Source organism: Ursus maritimus, unplaced genomic scaffold (genome assembly GCF_017311325.1).
Source record: "Ursus maritimus isolate PB19 unplaced genomic scaffold, ASM1731132v1 scaffold_21, whole genome shotgun sequence".
NCBI lineage: Eukaryota > Metazoa > Chordata > Mammalia > Carnivora > Ursidae > Ursus > Ursus maritimus.
The window spans coordinates 13134552-13155973 of record NW_024424564.1 but is presented as its reverse complement, the minus strand read 5'-3'; the positions used below and the strand labels follow the sequence as shown (position 1 = coordinate 13155973).

General features: G+C 35.7%; 1 protein-coding gene across 1 annotated transcript in view; it reads right to left on the bottom strand.

Annotated features, from left to right (window-relative positions):
- Window positions 1-5181: 5181 nt before the first annotated feature.
- The window catches only part of RAB21 (RAB21, member RAS oncogene family), a 38371-nt gene continuing 22130 nt past the window's right edge, over window positions 5182-21422 (bottom strand). The window contains exons 6-7 of the mRNA XM_008684390.2: window positions 20934-21022; window positions 5182-10061 (exon numbers count right to left, since the gene is read on the bottom strand). Of these exons, the coding sequence (XP_008682612.2) occupies window positions 9919-10061; window positions 20934-21022 (232 nt within the window). The 3' untranslated portion in view covers window positions 5182-9918. The remainder of the gene's footprint in view (window positions 10062-20933; window positions 21023-21422) is intronic.

The window sequence follows — 21422 nt, the reverse complement described above, 5'->3', positions numbered from 1 at the left end:
GTGCCCCATTAAACACATGCAGAGGCTCCTTTCAGCGTTTCTTGGTGATTATGTACCTAAAGATGGCATAAAAATTCATGTGAGTTAATAAGGTAAGTGTAATGATTTGCTTTGAATAGCCCATCAGATGTATTGAATTAATAAGTAACTGGCACATGCAATTTTTAATTGCAAAGGAGCCAGAAAACAAAAAGAGCAAAAATCATCTTGAAAAACTGAAGCTAAAAACTTAATACAAATTTTTAAAAAGTTTCTCTTAGAGATTAAAAATTTGGGGACACTGATATTGTTTTCAATACTAAGGCAAAAAGGATGGTGAATAGCTCAAGTTTTCTAATTCAAGTTTTTCCAAAAGAGAACAGGCAGCCCCCAAGTCAGTTTCAAAAAAACAGAGCAAGATGGTAAGGGAATTTAAGACCAGCTTTAGCAAAAATTGTGGCATCTGAAAAATTTAGAATTCATCATGCAAATGCCAAGTATCTGGAAGATTCTGTGTAATTTACTGATCACATAGAAAGGCAGAATTTAGGGTGAGGGCTACTGACTAAAAAAGGTATTAGTTAACCTTAGTGAATAAAGGTTTTAGAACCTATCTCAATCTTCCCTCGTGATTTAAAACTGACCTTAAATACTAATATTGTATGTCAAGTACACTGAATTAAAAATAAATGAATTTTTAAAACCCTGATTTAAAATAATGTCAGCATAAGTCATTATTAGGCCAGGGATATCCCCAAATTTCTCTATAATCATTAAATACAGCATTTTTTTAAAGCAGTACTTAGCTTAAAACTTCTCTTTTTCTTTTTCCTTCCTTTCCTCCTTCCTCCCTTCCTTCCTTCTTCTTTTTAAGCACCACTACAAATACTGTGATCCTTTGACAATATATATTTTCTAGAGTGTCTTTTTAAAAGATTTATTTATTTGAGAGACGGGAGCAGGCAGAGGGATAGGGAAAGAGAGAGTCTCATGCAGACTCCATGCTGAGTGAGGAGCCCAACACATCCTTGGTCCCGTTCTCTAAGATCATGACCTGAGCCAAAATCAAGAGTCAGATACTCAACTGACTGAGCCACCCAGGCACCCCAACAATATGTATATATATATGTATATACACACACACACACACACACACACACACACACACACACACACATATATATATATTTTTTTAAGATTTTATCCATTCACTTGTGAGAGAGAGAGAGAGTGTGTACAAGCAGGGGGAGCAGCAGGCAGAGGGAGAAGCAGGCTCCCTACTAAGCAAGGAGCCCAATGGGGAACTTGAACCCAGGACCCTGGGATCATGACCTGAGCCGAAGGCAAATGCTTAACCGACTGAGCCACCCAGACGTCCCCCGACAATATATTTTTAAAAGGCTGTTTTTGGATTCTTGGCTTTTAATATTCTGATTCACAAATCTTGCCCATTTTTCTTTCTCTAATTAAAGCCACCCATATTCCTATGATTCACTGTCAATAAAAAGAAACGAATAAGTCACTTACCAGATTGAATGAAGAAGCTCTCAATCAACACCACTCTTAAGCTTTAGCTCTTCATTCTGCCATTTAAGGAAATTCCTAATTTTTTAGAATCATATCCTTGTCAAACATTGCACAGATGAGAATTTCTTATACATGGTGATTATTTTGCAAATCCAGTTAATATATATAATATATTAATATTAATATATAATATATATTAAAATATATAATAATATATCCAGTTAATAATCTTTTAAATGTTTGATTGGAAGAGGCAGCAGCACAGCTTTAGTTCTGGCAAAGCAGTGAACTAATTGTTGGGGAATTAGGGCTGCCAAATGTCAGTCTCAAAGCAACACAAAGATAAATAATCAGTGACTTAACAGTGCCCTATCTGACCATCTTCAGTAAGATTCCTCCAAAATTACATCCTTCATAAATTCCCTGTGCCACTACTTTTGGCTTTAAAATCTTTGAAGGGGAGAAACTACCCATGCCACTTCTTCAGTTAAACAGTTTCAGATTTTAAAATACTAATATGGGATTCAGTTGTGGCGTGGGAGCTACCATTGGATAGCTTTGGACAAGATGAATAATTTTGTCACCCAGGAAACAACAAAAAGTCCTAAAGTATCTTGTCCTTGCTATATAGTTTTTCTTTCATGGGGCTTTACATTTTGAAGAACTGTCACTAGATCATTAAAATTATTCACCTTTTGGGGCACCTGGATGCCTCAGTTGGTTAAGTGTCTGCCTTCAGTTCAGGTCATGATCCCAGGGTCCTGGAATTGACTCCTGCATTGGAATCCTTGCTCAGCGGGGAGCCTGCTTCTCCCTCTGCCTGCCACTCCCCCTGCTTGTGGCGACAAATGAGTAAATAAAGTCTTAAGAAATAATAATTCACCTTTTGTGAATCAGTGTAGACGAATTAATACAGATGAATGTTACTAGTTTTTTTATTTATTTGAGAGAGAGAGAGACAGAGAGAGAGAGAATGAGAGGGAGAAGCAGACACCCCGCTAAGCAGGGAGCCTGATGTGGGACTCGATCCTGGGACTCCGGGATCATGAACTGAGCTGAAGGCAGTAGCTTAACCAACTGAGCCACCCAGGCACCCCCTGAATGTTACTTCTTGATAACTGGCTTATGAAATAGTTATTTAAAAACTGATTTCACCCTATTTTCTCCCAAAAAGGGCCAAGAAAGGACTGTGATAATTTGAGTTAACTCTAACAATAAACTGTAATATAAAAAATATCCTCAAAGCATCTTATCCAAAAATATCCATTGAAAAGATTATTGGAAAATTCAGACATTCATTAAGCTTTCTGGTTCAATCTTTCTGGTCTATGTCTTCAATTTCAGGTAGGAAAAAGGGGACTTACTTCCTATTTGAAAAGTGTATTTAGAAATACACAAATTAGGGGCCCTGGCTGGCCCAGTCAGTAGAGCATGTGACTCTAGATCTCCAGGTTGAGTTCAACTCCCATGTAGAGCCTACTTAAAAAAAGAAAGAAAGAAAGAAAGAAATACACAAATTATACTATGATACACTCTCCAAATGGGCCTACTATGACTTAGGGATGGATTGTGTCCTGGGTTATTCTTTGGTGACAAGACAACATCTGTCAAAAACAAAGAAAATAACACCATTGCTTTTTAAAATGCATTTTTTTTCTAGGTTAAAAAAAAAAAGCAGCTGTCTAAATAAGCAAAAAGCATCTGTTTCTTCACTGCTATTACAAAATCTGGAAAAGCAATTTGGGCTTAAGGATCACTTAATTGTCCCCTTGAAGCTAGAAAACAAGTTATTCTATTTTAATTTGGCTTGAAAATGTATTATTTGCAAGACTCAAAATCATTCTGTCCAGCTTTACCTCAAATTCACGATCAGCTCCAACTACTGTCATTCTAATTACCTCAAAAACTGACGTGTATATATCTGATCAAATACAGAATGTGAACACGTGTGCTCAGTCAACCTCATATATACAGATAAGCTGCTTATATCCTGGACTATAGGAAATGGTCATCTGCTCCCCATCTGTGAGCTCTCACTACAAAGGAAGCTGGTTTGCCTGCTGTATGTGCACTGGACACAGAGCAGGTACTCAATAAATGACTGAAACTGATAAATAGTCATGATGAGCAGAATGTGCTTTAAATTTTTAAAAGACCATCCAGGAACAATTAACAAAATCATGTAAACTTGTGCTTAATTTCCCGTCTGAATTATTTTCATTAAAAATCAAATATGAATAAATTTGTTGTTCTGGGGCATGCGCAGCTAACTTTGTGTCAAGGCACTCACATGCTAAGCTATAACCTTAACAGTGAGAAATACCTATAAAGTTAATTGTGGGGGACAACTGCAAGGCTTAAGTAAGAGAATATGCCAAGAATGAGCCCAATTCAGAATTACACAGGTACCAGCATGCTCCTCTTTCCCTACCCTATTTCCACAGGATATAGAAACCAATGATTTGACTTTCCCAGAATGCTAGTTACTCTTTAAGCTTAATTTATGATAAACATAAAACATACTAAGAATCAAGTAGTTAACTTCCAATGCAAGAACTGTCACCACTGATTTAACTTTCTTTAAAGAAGTATGATTCTGGTTTGTTCTTGGTAAATTGGTCAGTTGAATAAAGATGGAATTTGACATAAGGTAGATTTCAGGGAACTGAAAATTCATAAAGGCCAAATATAAATAAAAACATTTATATATGAGAGATATAGACACACACCATTAACAATGGTTATCTCTTAAGAGGGATAGGGATGTGGGATGTTGGGGGAAGGGAAATCTGAAAAGGGACTTTTCATTTTTTCATTAAAGGCACTGACCAACCAGAAGTTTTAATTTTCGGCAGCATGAAGTCCTGTGTGATGTAACTACTCGGGAGTTGTATAAAGACTTTACTCTGTATTTTCCCTATAAGCTATTCCTACCCCCTTTTTCCTTCTTCCCTCCAATAAAAACCTATTCTGAATAAAGAATCTGCTAAATTCTTGAATTGTATATATTAATCAGTTAACAGTAGGCCAAAAGTAATGTACTTCAAATCAATTATAAACAGATGTCTTTCTAATATTCTGATTCACATGCTTAAGGGAGACACTGATTCTTTTTTTTTTTTTTTTAAAGATTTTATTTATTTATGTGACAGAGAGACAGCCAGCGAGAGAGGGAACACAGCAGAGGGAGTGGGAGAGGAAGAAGCAGGCTCATAGCGGAGGAGCCTGATGTGGGACTCGATCCCGGTACGCCAGGATCACGCCCTGAGCCGAAGGCAGACGCTTTAACGACTGCGCTACCCAGGCGCCCCGGGAGACACTGATTCTGTCTAAGCACTGGCTTGCACTTAAATTCTATGATTCTAGTGAAATCCACCTAATTGACAAGATTCCTTTTGGGAAGGTTTCATGGAGAGTCAGAAGTTATTTTGAAAGGCAAACACCCCAAAGAGATGTGGGAGAAAACAAAAAAGTCTGCATAACTGACATAACAACTCCTAAACATGATGGTAAGAGAAAAAAGCAAGTTGCAAAACATATGCATAGTAAGAGAGAATTTATGTAAAAATTTAAAACCTATGAAACTATGTATTTCTATAGGTAAATATATACGTATATAAATGCACAGAGAAAAGGTAATTGAAGAGTATATACTACAGAGCAATATTTTCCATCTGGGAGGGGAGTACTTTTTATTCTTTTTCCTAGAATATATTCTCAGATAATTAAATACAAAATGAAGAACTTTTACATTTCTAGGAAGTACTACATATGATGGTTTCCTTAAAATAGTCTGCTACCAAAGACACAGTTTAGCAAATACCACTGTTGTCTATATTTCAACATTACCATACTTTATCCTTGCTGTCCCTCACCTTTCTCTCATTGCTCTACACAAGCTCAAATTTAAGGAAGTCATTTTAGCTTTTTCTTGAGTATTTGATAATGAAGAGCTGATACAGTTGTTGGGAAGTATCAAAATCAAGGTGAGAACTGATACAATGAGAATAAAGGTAGGCAGCTTCATCTTTTGGTTTTAATGTGATGCATTTGGAAGTATGAGCAGGCCTCTGAAGACAAGATGCTTTAAGAGTAAGATTCTTACTGGGTGTGCCATGTAACATCAACTTGCCATGTTCATTTACCTACTGCAGAGGAAAAGTTGTAGTAGCAAGGTTAACACTTAAAAGCACACTTGGCTGCTCAGAAGAGAGATGATATATAAATCCCAGAGAGCACAAGCAGTGCTATAAGTCTACCAAATTAAAGTGACATTTGTTTAGAAGCAAAGCATCGTTGCTTGAAATTAGAAATTCTTGAAGAGTATTTCTGATTTTTTTTCATTACATATGATTAATACTAAAATACTTGCATTTAGGAAAATTTGCTCAGAATTCTAATTTGTTTCCTTTGAAAGGGGAAAAGCCATCAAAGTCAGACATATGTGTAACATGAATTTTGGTCCACAACACCAAATATATTATTGTTTTTGTTAACTGAAAACTACAGAACAGCAACATACTAGAATCAATGCCTATTATGAAATTAAATAAATGTATGTATTCAATGAATCCCAGTTTTTAGTTATTAAAATCTAGGTAATACCTTTTGTAATTTAGAAAAGAAAGAAGATCTACTTAGTCGCTATATCTCCAGACATTATTTTAAGGCTGCTGCTGGCTGCAACCATCTATACCCTTTTCTGGGAGAGCTCAACATCTTCAATAGTCACAGAGTATGTATTCCCTCTCTGCCACACTGCATCTATAAAGAAAACTATAATGGCAAACAGAAGTCAAAAGATGAATTTCAAAAGTTAAAGGCACAGATCAAACCACTTCTGGAGATAATATAAGTAATAATTATAAGGGTAAATTCTATTACTTGGCGATAACATCAATGACCTAGACTCCTTGTAGCATTTATAATATAGAAAATTGCAAATTATATTAAAAGACATAGTATCACAATTCATTTTTTATATGTTCTAAATATTTGGCATAATGCATAACTCACCTTATTTAGAAATGACCTGATAATGTATTTTCAAAGCGATTATAAAAATGTCAGGTTGTAGAGTTTCACATCTACCTGACTTCCATTCTCCTCACTATCCTCCTTTCGTATTTCCCAAATTTTATCTTTTCATACTGAGAACCTGTATCATTCTTTCTTACTTTAATGCCAAATAAAAAGTAATCACTAATAATATATGGCTAATACTAACAACAATAACAAGAACAAAAAAGACATCAATTTAGCTGTAACAGCCATAGCTTTAGGGTATTTTCTGGAGATATCCCCAGAACAAAACAAATTCGAACACTCATATTTCATACAATAATGTGATGCTTTTTTTTTCAGATTGCTGTTTACCCCAAAACTGTTGCAATATACATTTTTAAAAACAATATTTTCCTCTATAATCACAAAGCAAAACAAGATGCAGAATACCCATCATTACAGAAACAATGATTGTATACTTTTAACATAATATTCAGGTATTTTTAATGACTATCTTATACCAATTTTTAAATATATATACTAAATGTATACACTTACTAGTTGAAAAATATATTGGTTCTACCTACCTACTACTTTTAATACACAATACAGTTACTTGTGTCTTCTTCCTAATAGCACAATTTATAAGGACAGGAACACAAAAGATATGTTAAAGAGGTGAAGAAACTATCAGAGAAATTTCCTCAGCCTTAGTTTACCATCTCTTTACCTCTCCTTTATGCACATACTGCAATTGGCTGGTCCTCTTTTATTTCTCTTTCATCCTATTCCTACCTAATGACCTCTCAGGCCTCAGGGTAAAGACAAGTATTCCATATTATTTATTGTTGCTAATGAATTAGCTTAAATTACAAGTCAAAAAAAGAAGAAAGAAACACTTGAGGTTAAGAAAGATACACAGAAACCAAAGGAGAGTAAAGGAAAAAAAATATGGAGAGTGGTTTTACCCCATCAATAATTATCTGGCAACTCTGGAGCAGAGGTTCCTATCTGGACTTAATATCATTAGTATTGGGTCAAAAATCGAGAGTTCAACTCTCCAATTATCAGGCTTTATGACTTTACTTTTTGGAATAAAGCTCAATATCATCTCTAATTAGTGTAAAAAAATTTCACTCCAGGGGCGCCTGGGTGGCACAGTGGTTAAGCGTCTGCCTTCGGCTCAGGGCGTGATCCCGGCATTCTGGGATCGAGCCCCCCATCAGGCTCCTCTGCTATGAGCCTGCTTCTTCCTCTCCCGCTCTTCCTGCTTGTGTTCCCTCTCTCGCTGGCTGTCTCTATCTCTGTCAAATAAATAAATAAAATCTTTAAAAAAAAAAAAAAAATTTCACTCCAAAGGAGAAGAGTTTATTTCCCATCTGCATGTATACTAGTAGAAACGGCAAGGCTTTCTTTACTATCTGTGGAAGAACCAGGGGGACAAAAACAATTTTTCCTGTATTTGTACTCATGATTCTCCTTGTCTCTCCTGTTGCCCTGCATAAACACAAACTTCACAGGACACTGAGAGATTATACAGAGTACAATCATCTGATTTAAAAAAAAAAAAACAATTTTAGCTTATCTCCGACTCTTCCCACCCCACCCTCCCAAACACACACAACAGAAATCAAATCAGTGTGTTGAGTTTAGCAAGGAGAGTAACTAAAGAAGGTAAAGGGAGGGCTCACAGAACACTTAATAAATACTAAGCTAAAATTCTAACATCATAACATCAAGGTGTCAATTCAACTTTAAACCCATTTGGGAAAGTTTAAGCTATTAACTTAAAAATACGGTAGTACTTCTATAGTAACTGTAACCTCTTTATATCCTCTTAATTGCTCATGCTAACAACTTTATTGCATACTATTGCTTCTTATAAGAAGTAAATCCAGGGACCATTCCATTTTATCTTAGACATAACATTTACTAGTTTTCCAAGCATGACAGAAATGGAAAAATATATATATTAGAACAAGAACAACTTATGTTAATCTCCATAATTTGTGATCCTTCTGTGAGCAGTGTCTGATTCCATTAAAATGAACAAATTTAAGTTCAGTCCTATGCTTAAGAAAAAAAAAAAAAACCCTAATGAGACTAATTTACAAAGTATACAAGAATATAATTTCATAATAAATCTTTCCAGTGTTTGCTATAACCACATTACATGAAATGTTTCCCTTCACAGAAACTCAGAAGGACAACTCTTATAAAATGGAACAAACTTTTCTGTGTTCATCTCTGGCAAGCAATGAACAAATACAATTTGCTCACAAAGGGTTTAAAAGTGCTGCCCCAGGAGAATAAACCACCCACTAACATGCTGTATGAATGAGTCTTGGTGAGTGGCAACTCTCTGGGACCTCTTCCTCTCTTCTCACACCAGTGAACCCATCTCACATAAAGTCTAAGAGAAAACTAAAGCCATTGCAGAAGTGAAACTCAGCATGCTCCACTCAAATACTTCTAAGGTAACCACTCTAAAGCAAAATCAGCAGAATTCATCTCTTTATCCAAAAAAATCCCCCCCAAAACAACAAAAAAAAAACCCAAAAAACCTCAACAAACCGAAAGGCAAATGCTGTTGTTCAATCATCAGAAAGACTTACAGAGGCAAAAAATATGACAACAGCAATAATTCAAGTAAAGTATATATGAAAATTGAAACACGCCACTTTCAAGTTAAGACAAAAGTGAAGGGGAGCTATGATCTTTATATCAGAGTCAAAAAGCTTAGGCATTATCACCAAATGTTAATTCACTTTACAGTCATCAATGAGACTATTGTATATATTTTTGCACCTTGCGCTTGTAAAGCAGATAAAATATTTAATATGTAATTTTACAATGTATTTTACCAGCTCAGCATACAGGTTGTATATAGATTATATCAAAGTAGTAGACAGTTAAGGGGCCTGTGCAAACCCTGCAAAAATAGTACTTCAGGTATCTGCTAATTAAAAAAAAAAAAAAAGAAAACAAAAACAGTTTGCCGTTTAGAAGTGATACAATTCAAACTACCACAAAATACAAAGGGCTGCAAAAATGTATACCATTCCAACAACATATATAAGTTATTAAATAAAGATTTGATTTAAAAGAATATAAATGAAGCCTTTAAGTAGGTCTTTTCTACATGCATATTATTCCTTATTAAAGAAAAAAATATGTAAAAAGGCCATTGGTAATTGCTTTGTTAACATTTGTAGAAAAATGCCAATTCTCTGGTCACAAACTCCACTAAGTTTAGCACTTAAGGTCTCTGCAGTGTTATAAACGTAATTTAAAATACTGTTAATTCTATAATTCCATTGGTAAAATAATGTGACTTGGAATATGGCAGTCTTCATGTTGAGGGCAATGATCCACAGTTTGTTTGTTTAATTTCTTAAGTGTGAACAGTTATCCAGAAGAACAGCACCCTCCACCACTGCTCTGAGCTTGAGGTTCATCATCAATAATCTGTACACCTCGCCTTGCAGATCCTGGCTGACTGGAGCCATTGCCTTTCGCTCTCTCATCCACTTGTGCTGTTTCTATCATCCCTAAGAGAGGGAGGAAACAAATTATTTAGGACCACAACCTATGAGTTTTCTCTTTCTTATAAGTTTTTTTTCAGTGTACCACGATAGCCATTTCTGACTTTCAACCAACAAGGAAACTAAATATAATACACATTTTGTCAGCTCACTAAATAGCTTTTCCTGCAAATTATAAATAGTTAATAGCAAGTGATCAATAGAAAAACTTTTGCTTTGAACAAATGACTGTATACAAGTATAATCCTTAAGATTTTCCAAATATTCTTAGCAACATGTCAAAGAAGTTCAAATTATTCCAAGTGCAACTAATATTTAGGGAATAAGATTTATTCTTCAACTAGTAAAGTAATACTTTTAAGCAAATAATATTTGAAAGAATTAAAGAGTTTTAGATGAGGGAGGAAAAACAAAGCCAGAGGACTCATGCTATTTGACTTAAAGATATATCAGAAAGTTACTCCAATAAAGAGTGAGATATTGGTGAAAGGAGAGCTCTAAAGATCAATGAAACTAATAATACACTATATATTAACTGAACTTAAATAAACAAACAAACAAACAGAGATCAATGGAACAGAGTCCAGTCACTTGATTTTTTATGTATATGCGAAGATTATTCAATGAAGAAAGAATCTTTTCAGAAACAGTATTAGAACCGGACATTTACATGTAAAAAATAAACCTTGATCTATCTATATCCCTTGCCATATATAAAAATAAAAAAATGAATTATGGACCTAACCAAAAATTTCTAGAAGAAAACATAGGAGGAAATCTCTGTTGGAAAAAAATCTTTGTGACTCTGAATTAGGCAAAGATTTCTTATATAGGACACACAAAAAATGAATCATAAAGAAAAACTGACAAATCAGACCTTATTAAAATTTAGAACTTCTACTCCAAAAGACACAGTTAAAAAATGAAAATATAAGACACAGACGAGGAGTAAATACTCACAAAATACATATCTGAAAAAATGAAGAAAGAAAAGAGGGAGTCCTTAGAACAATAATTCTTAAACTAGGGTCCAGAGACTGCTCTTAAACAATGGTTTCCAAATTTAGATGTACGGGAAAATCCAGTAAGATGAAATAAGAAAACATGACAAATTCTAATTTCTACTTATTATTCCCAAACCTTTCAAATTTTCTATTTTTTTTGTGTTTTATAAAAATATACAACATATAGTATTTGTATATGTTCTCTAATTTTTAAATAAAAATGGGAAATACTCAAATTTTTTTCTATAAAGATGTGAGATTTAGGGGCATCTGGGTGGCTCAGTCGGTTAAGTGTCCCCTTCTTGATTTTGGCTCAGGTCATGATCTCAGGGTTGTAAGACTGAGCCCTGTATCAGGCTCCATGCTCAGTGCAGAGTCTGCTTGGGATTCTCTCTCCCTCTCCCTCCACCCCTCCCCCCACTCCTGCATTCATGAACACTCTCTTTGCTCTCTCTCAAAAAATAAATAAATAAAATCTTAAAAAAAGAAATGTGAGATTTATAACATTTCTAAGCTACAGATCTAGAACCTTGGTACTCAAGTACCCATCATCACATGGGTGCCTGTTAGAAATGAAAAGCTGAGGCCCACACCAGACCCATTCTAATCAAATATGCATTTTAATAAGATCTCCAAGTGATTGATAGGTATGTATAAAAGCAGTGAAAATAGAAAGAAATTCTCAAATTTCAGCGTGCATCACAATCACATGGAAGGATTGTTAAAACACAGATTCTAGGCACCGCCTCCAGAGGTTCTGATTGAGTTGGTTTGGGTAGGGCACAAGAATCTGCATTTCTAACACACTCTCAAGTGATGCTGATGCTGCTGATCAGGGGACCTAACTTAGAGAATTAAAGCTCTACAAAAACTTTGAATGATCTTCCAAGTTTTCATAAAACTGAAATCTACTCCAAAGTTTGCGTATATGTACATTTTCCTAGAGACAAAAACCACAGTTTCATCAAATTCTCAGAAGACTGTGAGGTCCATAAATTCAAGGAATATAATCTGACAAAATCATTTCAATCTATTATTCCATAGACGAGGGTTTTCCTAAGTATGGCACAATTCTATTGGTGATAAACAGTTTCCTCTCTTTTAAAAAAAACTTTGTACTATGAAAAACTTCAAATACATATAAAAGTAGAAAAAAATGGCATAATGAAAATCCATTATGTTCATCACGCAATTTCATCTATACTCAGCAAGGAACCCTACTATTATTTTGATCCAAATTCTAGACACATAATTTTATTCATAATTTTAATATGCTCTCTAAATATAAGGACTCTTTTTTATTTTTTTATTTTATTTTATTTTATTTAAGATTTTATTTATTTATGTGACAGAGAGACAGCCAGCGAGAGAGGGAACACAGCAGGGGAGTGGGAGAGGAAGAAGCAGGCTCCCAGCGGAGGAGCCCGATGTGGGATTCGATCCCGGAACGCCGGAATCACGTCCTGAGCCGAAGGCAGACGCTTAACGACTGCGCTACCCAGGAGCCCCTAAGGACTCTTTTTTTAAAAAACAAGAACTTTTAAAAAATATATATAACCATAACACCATAATCATAACTAAAAAATTTACAATAATTTTTAAAATAAAGAATAATTCAATTTATTTAAACTAAAAACAAACAAAACATTTCAGCCATTTCTCCCACCCCCAAACCGTCTCTGGCAACCACCAATCTGTTCTCTGTACCTACGAGATTGGTTTTATTTATTCATTTTTAGATTCTACATATAAGAGGGATCATATACTATTTATCTTTCTCTGACTTATTTCACTTAGGATAATGCCCTCAAAGTAATATTCCACTGTGTATATAATACACATTTTTTTTATTCAGCCATTGACGGACACTTAGGGTTGTTTCCAGTGGTTGGCTATTGTAAATAATGCTGCAATGAATAAGGTTTATCTTTCCAAGCTAGTGTTTCTGTTTTCTTCAGCTAAATATCCAGAAATAGAACTGCTGAATCATATTATAGTTCTATTCTAAATTTTTTAAAGAACCTCCCTCCATACTGTTTTCCATCGTGGCTGGACAAATTTACATTCTCACCAACAGTGCACAAGGGTTCCCTTTCTTCATAACCTCACCAACACTCGTTTCTTGCCTGATACTCGCCATTCTAACAGACATGAAGTACTATCTTATTTCATTGCAGTTTTGATTTGTATTTCCCTGATAATGATGTAGAACATCTTTTCATGTTCTTATTGGTCACCTCTTTGTCTTCTTTGAAAAAATGTTCAGATCTTTGACCGATTTTTTAATTGGATTAAATGTGGGGTTTTTTTCTATTGAGTTGTAGGAGTTTTTTAAAATATATTTTGGATATTAGCCCCTTATCAGACATAGGATTTGAAAATATTTTCTCCCACTTAAGTTGCCTTTTCATCTCGCAGACAGTTTTCTTTGCTGGACAGAAGCTTTTTAGTTTGATATAGTCCACTTGTTTATTTTTGCTTTTGTTGCTTTCACTGTCAGATTAAAAAAATCACTGCTAAGACCTATGTCAAGGAGCTTACTGGCTATATTTTCTTTTAGGAGTTTTATGGTTTCAGGTCTTAGGTTCAAGTTTTAAATCCTTTTAAGTTAATTTTTGTGTATGGTATAAGTTAGTGGTCCAGGTTCATTCTTTTGCATGTGGCTGTCCAATTTCCCCAACACCACTTATCGAAGAGACTGTCCTTTCCCCGTTGTACATTCTTGACTTCTTTGTCATAAGTTAATTGACCATATATGCATGGGTTTATTTCTGGGCTCTGCATTCCGTTCCATTGATCTGTGTGTCTGTTTTTATGCCAATACCACACTGTTTTACTATAGCTCTGTAATATAGTTTGAAATCAGGGAGCATGATGCCTCTAGCTTTGTTCTTCATTTCAAGATTGCTATGGCTACTCAGGGTCTTTTCTGGTTCCATACAAATTTTAGGATTGTGTTCTCTTTCTGTGAAAAAATGCTACTGGAATTTTGATAAGGACAACGCTCAATCTGCTTTGGGTAGTATGAACACTTTAACAATACTAATTCTTCCAATATATGACCATGGAGTGTCTTTCCATTTACTTGTGTCTTCTTCAGTTTCTTTCTTTAATGTCTTATAGTTTTCAATATACAGGTCTTTCACCTCTTTTTCATGAAACTTTTTCATAGGTATTTTACCATTTTTTTATGTTAACTGTAAATGGGATTTTTTTTCATAGGTATTTTACCATTTTTTTATGTTAACTGTAAATGGGATTGTTTTCCTAATTTATCTTTCATTATTAGTGCATGATTTTTGCATGTTGATTTCCTATATCCTTCAATGAACCAATTTTATTTATTAGTTCTAACAGGTTTTCGATGGGAGTCTTCAGGGTTTTCTTTGGGGTTTTGACATATAATGTCACCTGCAAGTACTGACAGTTTTACTTCTTCCTTTCCAATTTGTACGCCTTTTGTTTCTTTTTCTTGCCTAATTGCTCTGACTAGGACTTCCAATACTATGTTGAATAAAAGTGGTGAGAATGAGCCTCATCTTATTCCTGATATTAAAGGAAAAGCTTTCAGCTTTTCTCCATTGAGTATGATGCTAGCTGTGGGCTTTTTGTATATGCTTTATTATGTTAAGGTGTATTCCCTCTATATCCACTTTGTTGAAGAGCTTTTATCATAAATGGATGTTGAATTTTGTCAACTGCTTTTTCAGCATCTACTGAGATGATCATATGATTTTATCCTTCATTTTGTTAAGATGTTATATCACAATGATGAAGTTGTAGATGTTGAATCATCCTTGCATCCCTGGAATAAATCCCACTTGATCATGGTGTATGGTCTTTCTGATGTATTCTTGAGTTCAGTTTGCTAATATTTTGCTGAGGGTTTTTGCATCTATGTTCATCAAGGATACCAGCCTGTAATTTACTTTTCTTATGGTGTCCTTGTCTGGCATTGGTATCAGCATAATGCTAGCCTTGTAAAATAAGTCTGGAAGAGTTCCCTCTTCTACTTTTTGGAAGAGTTTGAGAAGGACTGGTATTAATTCTTCTTTGAATGTTTAGCAGAATTCACCAGTGAAGCCATCTGGTCCTGGATTTCTGTTTCCTGGGAAGTTTCTGATTACTGATTCAATCACCTTACTAGTAATCAGTCTGTTCACAGTTTACATTTCATTATGATTTAGTATTAGTAGGTTATATGTTTCTAGGAATTTATCCATTTCTTCTAGGTTGTCTAATTGGTTGGTATATAACTGTTCACAGTGGTGTCTTATGATCCTTTGTATTTCTGTGCTATCAGTTGTAAAGTCTCTGTTTCCATTTCTGATTTTATTTATTTGACTCCTCTCTTTTTCTTGGTGAGTCTAAAGTTTTTTCAATTTTATCTTTCTAAAGAACCAGCTAGTTTCACCGATCTTTTCTATTGTGTTTTCAGTATTTATTTCATTTATTTCTGCTCTAATCTTTGTTGTTCCCTTCCTTCTCCTTTGTTCTTTTTCTAGTTTCTTGAGGTATAAAGTTACGTTGAGACTTTTTTTTTAAAAGTTTTATTTACTCTTTTTAGTAATCTCTACACCAAGCGTGGGGCTTGAATTCACAACCCAGAGATCAAGAGTTGCATGTTCTTCCAACTTAGCCAGCTAGGTGCCTCTATTTGAGACTCTGTTTGATTCCTGAGTTAGGTATCGCTATGAACTCCTCCCCCCCACCTTTTTAAAAGATTTTACTAAGTAACCTCTACACCCAACATGGGGCTCGAACTCACAACCCTGACATCAAGAGTCTCACACTTCACTGACTGAGCCAGCCAGGCGCCCCTGAACTTCCCTCTTAATACTACTTTTGCTGCATCCCATAAATGTTGGCAAATGTGTTTACTTTTTTGTTTGTTTCAAGGTATATTTTGATTTCTCTTCTGATTTCTTCTTTGACTTACTAGGTTGTTCAGTAGCATGTTGTTTAATCCCCACATACTTGTGAAATTTTCAGTTTTCTTTATGTAATTAATTTCTAGTTTTATGCCATTGTGGTTGGAAAGGATGCTTGATATGATTTCAATCCTCTTGAATTTATTTAGACTTGTTTTGTGGCTTAACATACAGTCTTGGAAAATGTTCCATGTGCAGTTGGGAAAAATGTGTATTCTGTTGTTTTTGGATAGAAATGTTCTGTAAATATCTGTTAAGTCCACCTGATTTAACATGTCATTTAAGGCCAATGTTTCCTTACTGATTTTCTGTCTGCGTAATCTATCCATTAATGTAAGTAAGGTATTAAAGTCCCCTACCATTATTCGTATTGCTGTCTATTTCTTCCTTTAGGTCTGTTAATATTTGCTTCGTATCTTTAGGTGCTCCTGTGTTGGATGCACAAATATTACAAATGTCATAACTTCTGGGGCACCTGGGTGGCTCAGTCATTAAGCGTCTGCCTTCGGCTCGGGTCATGGTCTCGGGGTCCTGGGATGGAGCCCCGCATCGGGCTCCCTGCTCAGCGGGAAGCCTGCTTCTCCCTCTCCCACTTCCCCTGCTTGTGTTCCCTCTCTTGCTATCTCTCTCTGTCAAAAAAAAAAAAAGTCATAACTTTTTGTTGGCTCGACCCCTTTATCATTATGTAATGCAGTTCTTTATCTGCTATTGCAGTCAATGTTTTAAAGTCCATTTTGGCACTGGAGGAGATAATGCTAAGTGAAATAAGTCAAGCAGAGAAAGACAATTATCATATGATTTCTCTCATCTATGGAACATAAGAACTAGGAAGATCGGTAGGGGAAGAAAGGGATAAAGAAAGGGGGGTAATCAGAAGGGGGAATGAAGCATGAGAGACTATGGACTATGAGAAACAAACTGAGGGCCTCAGAGGGGAGGGGGTGGGGGAATGGGATAGACTGGTGATGGGTAGTAAGGAGGGCACATATTGCATGGTGCACTGGGTGTTATACACAACTAATGAATCAACGAACTTTATATCGGAAACCGGGGATGTACTGTATGGTGACTAACATAATATAATAAAAAAACATTAAAAAAAAAAAACCAAAGTCCATTTTGTCTGATATAAGAATAGCTATTCCAACTGTCTTTTGGTTTCCATTTGCATGGAGTATCCTCTTCCATCCCTTCACTTTCAGTCTGTGTGTGTCCTTACATCTAACCTAAGTCTCGTACAGATAGCATATAAACAGGTCTTGTTTTTTTTATCCGTTCACTGTCTTTTGATAGGAGAATTTAGTTCACTTATATTTAAAGTAATTATAGGTATGTGTTTACTGCCATTTTGTTTTCTAGCTGTTTTTGTAATTCATTTCTGTTCTTTTCTTCTTCTCTTGCTATTTTCCTTGGAAGTTTGATGACTTACTTCAGTTGTATGCTTATATTCCTTTCTCTTTATCTTTGGCATATTTACTACAGGTTTTTACTTTGTAGTTACAATGAAGCTTACATATATCAGCTTATACCAATATATTTTAAGTTGATAACATCTTATGCTTGATTCCATTGTAAAGCTCAACGTTATTACTCCCCCACCGATGTTTTACTTTTTTGATGTCACATTTTATAACTTTTCATCTTATGCATCCCCCTCAACTAATTATTGTAATTATGGTTATTTTTACTATTTTTATCTTCTAACCTTCATACTAGCTTTATAATCAATAATATATTATCTTTACTAAATATTTACTTTCCAGTGAGATTTCTTCTCTCAAGTGTGTTCTTGTTACTAATTAGCACCCTTTCTTTTCAGGTAAAAGAAGTCCCTTTAACATATCTTTAGGGCAAGTCTGGTGATGATGAACTTTAGCTTTTGCTTGTCTGGAAAATTCCTTGTTTTTCCTTCCCTTTTGAACGATAATTTTGCCAAGTAGAGAATTCTTAGTTGGAAGTTTATTTCTTTCAGCACTTTGAACATATCATGCCATTTCCTCTGGCCTGCAAAACGGCTGCTGAAAGATCTGCTGATAATCTTATTGGGGGGGGTATGTAATGAGTTGTTTTTTGCTTGCTGCTTTTAATATTCCCTCCTTCTCTTTTACTTCTGACATTTTACTTATAATGTATCTTTGGTATGGATCTCTTTAGGTTCCTCTTATTTGGAACTCTCTGGGCTTCCTGGACTTGGATGTCTGTTTCCTTACCCAGGCTGGGGAAGTTTTTGGCCATTATTTCTTCAAATAAGATTTCTGCCTCTTTATCTCTTCTCCTTCTGGAATCCCTCGGATGCAAACGTTAGGGTGTCTGATGCTGTCAAGTCCCTTAAACTATCTTCAATTTTTTCATTTTTTTTCTTTTTGCTTTATCCCTTTCATTTTTTTTCTTTTTCCTGCTCTGATTGGGTGAGTGCCACTGCCTTGTCTTTGAGTTAACTGATCATTTCTTCTAATTCACCTAGTCTGATGTTGAACATCTCCAGTGTATTTTTCAGTTCATTTACTGTATTCTTCAGCTCTTCTATCCAGTACTTTCTTATATTTTCCATCTCCAGTTGAAGTTCTCACTGTGTTCATCCAATCTTCTCCCCAATTCAGTGATCATTTTTATACCATTACCTTGAACTCCATATCAGGTAAATTACTTATCTGTTTCATTAAGGTTTTTTCCCCGAGGTTTTATCTCGTTCTTTCATTTGGAACATACTCCTCTGTTTCTTCATTTTGTGCGACTCTCCACGTTGCTTTCTATACAGTAAATGGAACAAGCTGCTTGTCCAACCAGCCTATTATATTTTTAATAGCTCCCAGTAATGGAGGATGTCCCAAGACCTGTCAGTGTCCCAAAGGGGAGGATCTCAGCACCTAGATTCAGTGTGACTGGAAGTCAAATCTTTAGGCATCAGCTTTCGAAAGTATGCAAATATAGGGACACCTGGGTGGCTTAGTTGGTTGAGCCTCTGACTCCTGGTTTCGGCTCAGGTCGTGATCTCAGGGTTATGAGATTGAGTCCTGTGTGGGGCTCCGTGCTTGGGGTGGAGTCTGCTTGGGTTTCTCTCTCTTCTCCCTCTGCCCCTCCCCCCGCTCATGCTCTCCCTTTCAAATCTTTAAAAAAAAAAAAAAACCAAAAGTATGCAAATATATAGTCCTATAGGACTGCAATCATAAGCCCCACTGGCCACCAGGGCCAGGTGATCTGGAGGTATCCCCTGAACAGCAGTCACAAAAATTAGGGCTCCAGACAAATGGATAAGCTCTTTCTAGGTGATAAAAGCAAGCTAGAACAAGGTAGAAGAAGAGCACCAAAATGGTGCTCACGGCCTACTGTCCTTGAAAGCAGCTCCATAGGCCACTAAGTGTCCCAAACCTGAAACTTGCCCCTCAGGCCACAGTCATGATGACTAACAGTCCTCCTTCACAGAAAAACTAAGCTTGTGGGTCTGTTGTCTCTTGCTGTGCCCTGTGGGTGGTAGCTGTTTAAGAAGTCTTTCTCTGTTGGTTACAGTCCCATGAGACCCATGACCATAAGCCCCACTGGCCACCAAAGCCAGGTAATATAGAGGTGTCCCCTGGAAGCAGTCACAAAAATTGGGGTACCAGACAGGGATATGAGCTCCTTTCTGAGTAACATCAATTACTTTAGTCCAATGGGACCAAGAATATAAGCTCCCCTGGCCTCCAGGCCAGGTGATCAAGATGTATTTCCTAGGTAGCAGCTGCAAATATTGGGGCATCAGATGTTTGTAAAAGCACCTCTCTGGGAGATAATGGTGCTCTGGATCACAGCAAAGGAGGAATACAGCAAAGGTAGACCACGAAGATGGTGCTTACCAGTCTCTACCCTTGGAGAGTATTCCATCATCAGACTCCTAGATGTGTGTGTTAAATTACATGCCTTTAATATAAGCAGGTGAGCCTCCCTCACTTTAAGTTGGTAAGATCAGTTGCCTCTGAGCTGGGACTTGAGATAGGTGAGTCCAAGTGCAAGCCCTTTAAGAGCAGTTTTTCAGACTGCTTCAGTCTTGTAGGTCTTGGGATGTGAGCCATGCTGGTTTTCAAAGTTAGATGGGAAAATCATCTCTCATTTATGTCTTAAAAGTTGAGATGCCCACTGTGGGGTTCAAACTCAACTCCTTAGGGAGAAGTTATGAGTTTTGAGTTCCCTTTTGGTTGTGGGTAACCACACCAGGGATGGGGTTTATGGCAAGATTGTGTACCCTCTTAGATGTGGTTTTCTTCTTGTTTGTCCAAAGTACAGCTGTCATTCAACCAGCCTTTAGGTTTTAAGAGGAAGTTGTTCCATATATAGCTTTAGACTCAGTGTGTCTATGGGAGAAGATGTGACTACCTTGAACCAGAACCTCAATAATATTTTTTTAAAGATTCACTTTACTGTTTTTATTTATTTTATTTATGTTTTCTTTAGGTAAACTCTACACTCAATGTGGGGCTTGAACTCAGGACCCTGAGATCAAGAGTCACATGCTCTACTGACTGAGCTAGCCAGGTGCCCCTCAATAATTTCTTAATATCATCAAATATCCAGTGAGTATTCAGTCCCCACTGTCTGACAAATTTTTTTACTACATTGTCAAATCAGGATCCAAATAAGATCCATCTACTTCAGCAGGTTGTTACATCTCTTAAATCTGTGTATTCTCCTGTTTTGACAGTTATGCATTTATTTTCATGTGTATTTAGTACATACCATATCCAACGATTTCATGATTTCACGTCCATTAACTACTTCTTGAAATGGGGCTAAAGTAGGTATTTAAGCTTTAATAAATGGTTTAAGAAAAAATATTAAGTAAATAATAGTACTGGTAGATGTGAGAAATCATCAATGTGGTCATTGAGACTATAAAACATTACTTAAAAAATATTACCAATATTTTTAAAAGAACAATTTCTAAATATACAAAATCTGAGTATACCTACTTTTACAAAGGTCAAGAAAGAGTTCCTCAATTCCTTTGTTCTGTTTGGCTGAAGTATGATAATGTTTTGCTCCCACAGATTCTGCATACCTTAAAAAACAAGTAACATCAGTGATTGATACAAGAAAAGTTTTCATACTTTGTCATTAACTGCTATTTGAATTTTTGAAGTAGCAATTTTAGTGACTTATTACTAATTAACCCACATTTAGTGAAATTAAGATACACTGAACCAAATTTTAAATTAGAACATAAGAATAACAAGACTTGACATTTTTAAGTTAATTGGGAACCCAAATACTTTAATAAAAGCTTTTGTGACTCACTATTTGATTATAATAGGGTTTTTTTGGGCATCACTCTTTACATTTTTTTACTGAAATCAAAAAGAGAAGTGAGAATGGAATATTTTTAGATGTTGTCAAATGTCCAGAAATTACCAATGCTTCACTGAATCCAACAGCTCATTTTATATTAAAAGGTTTGAGTA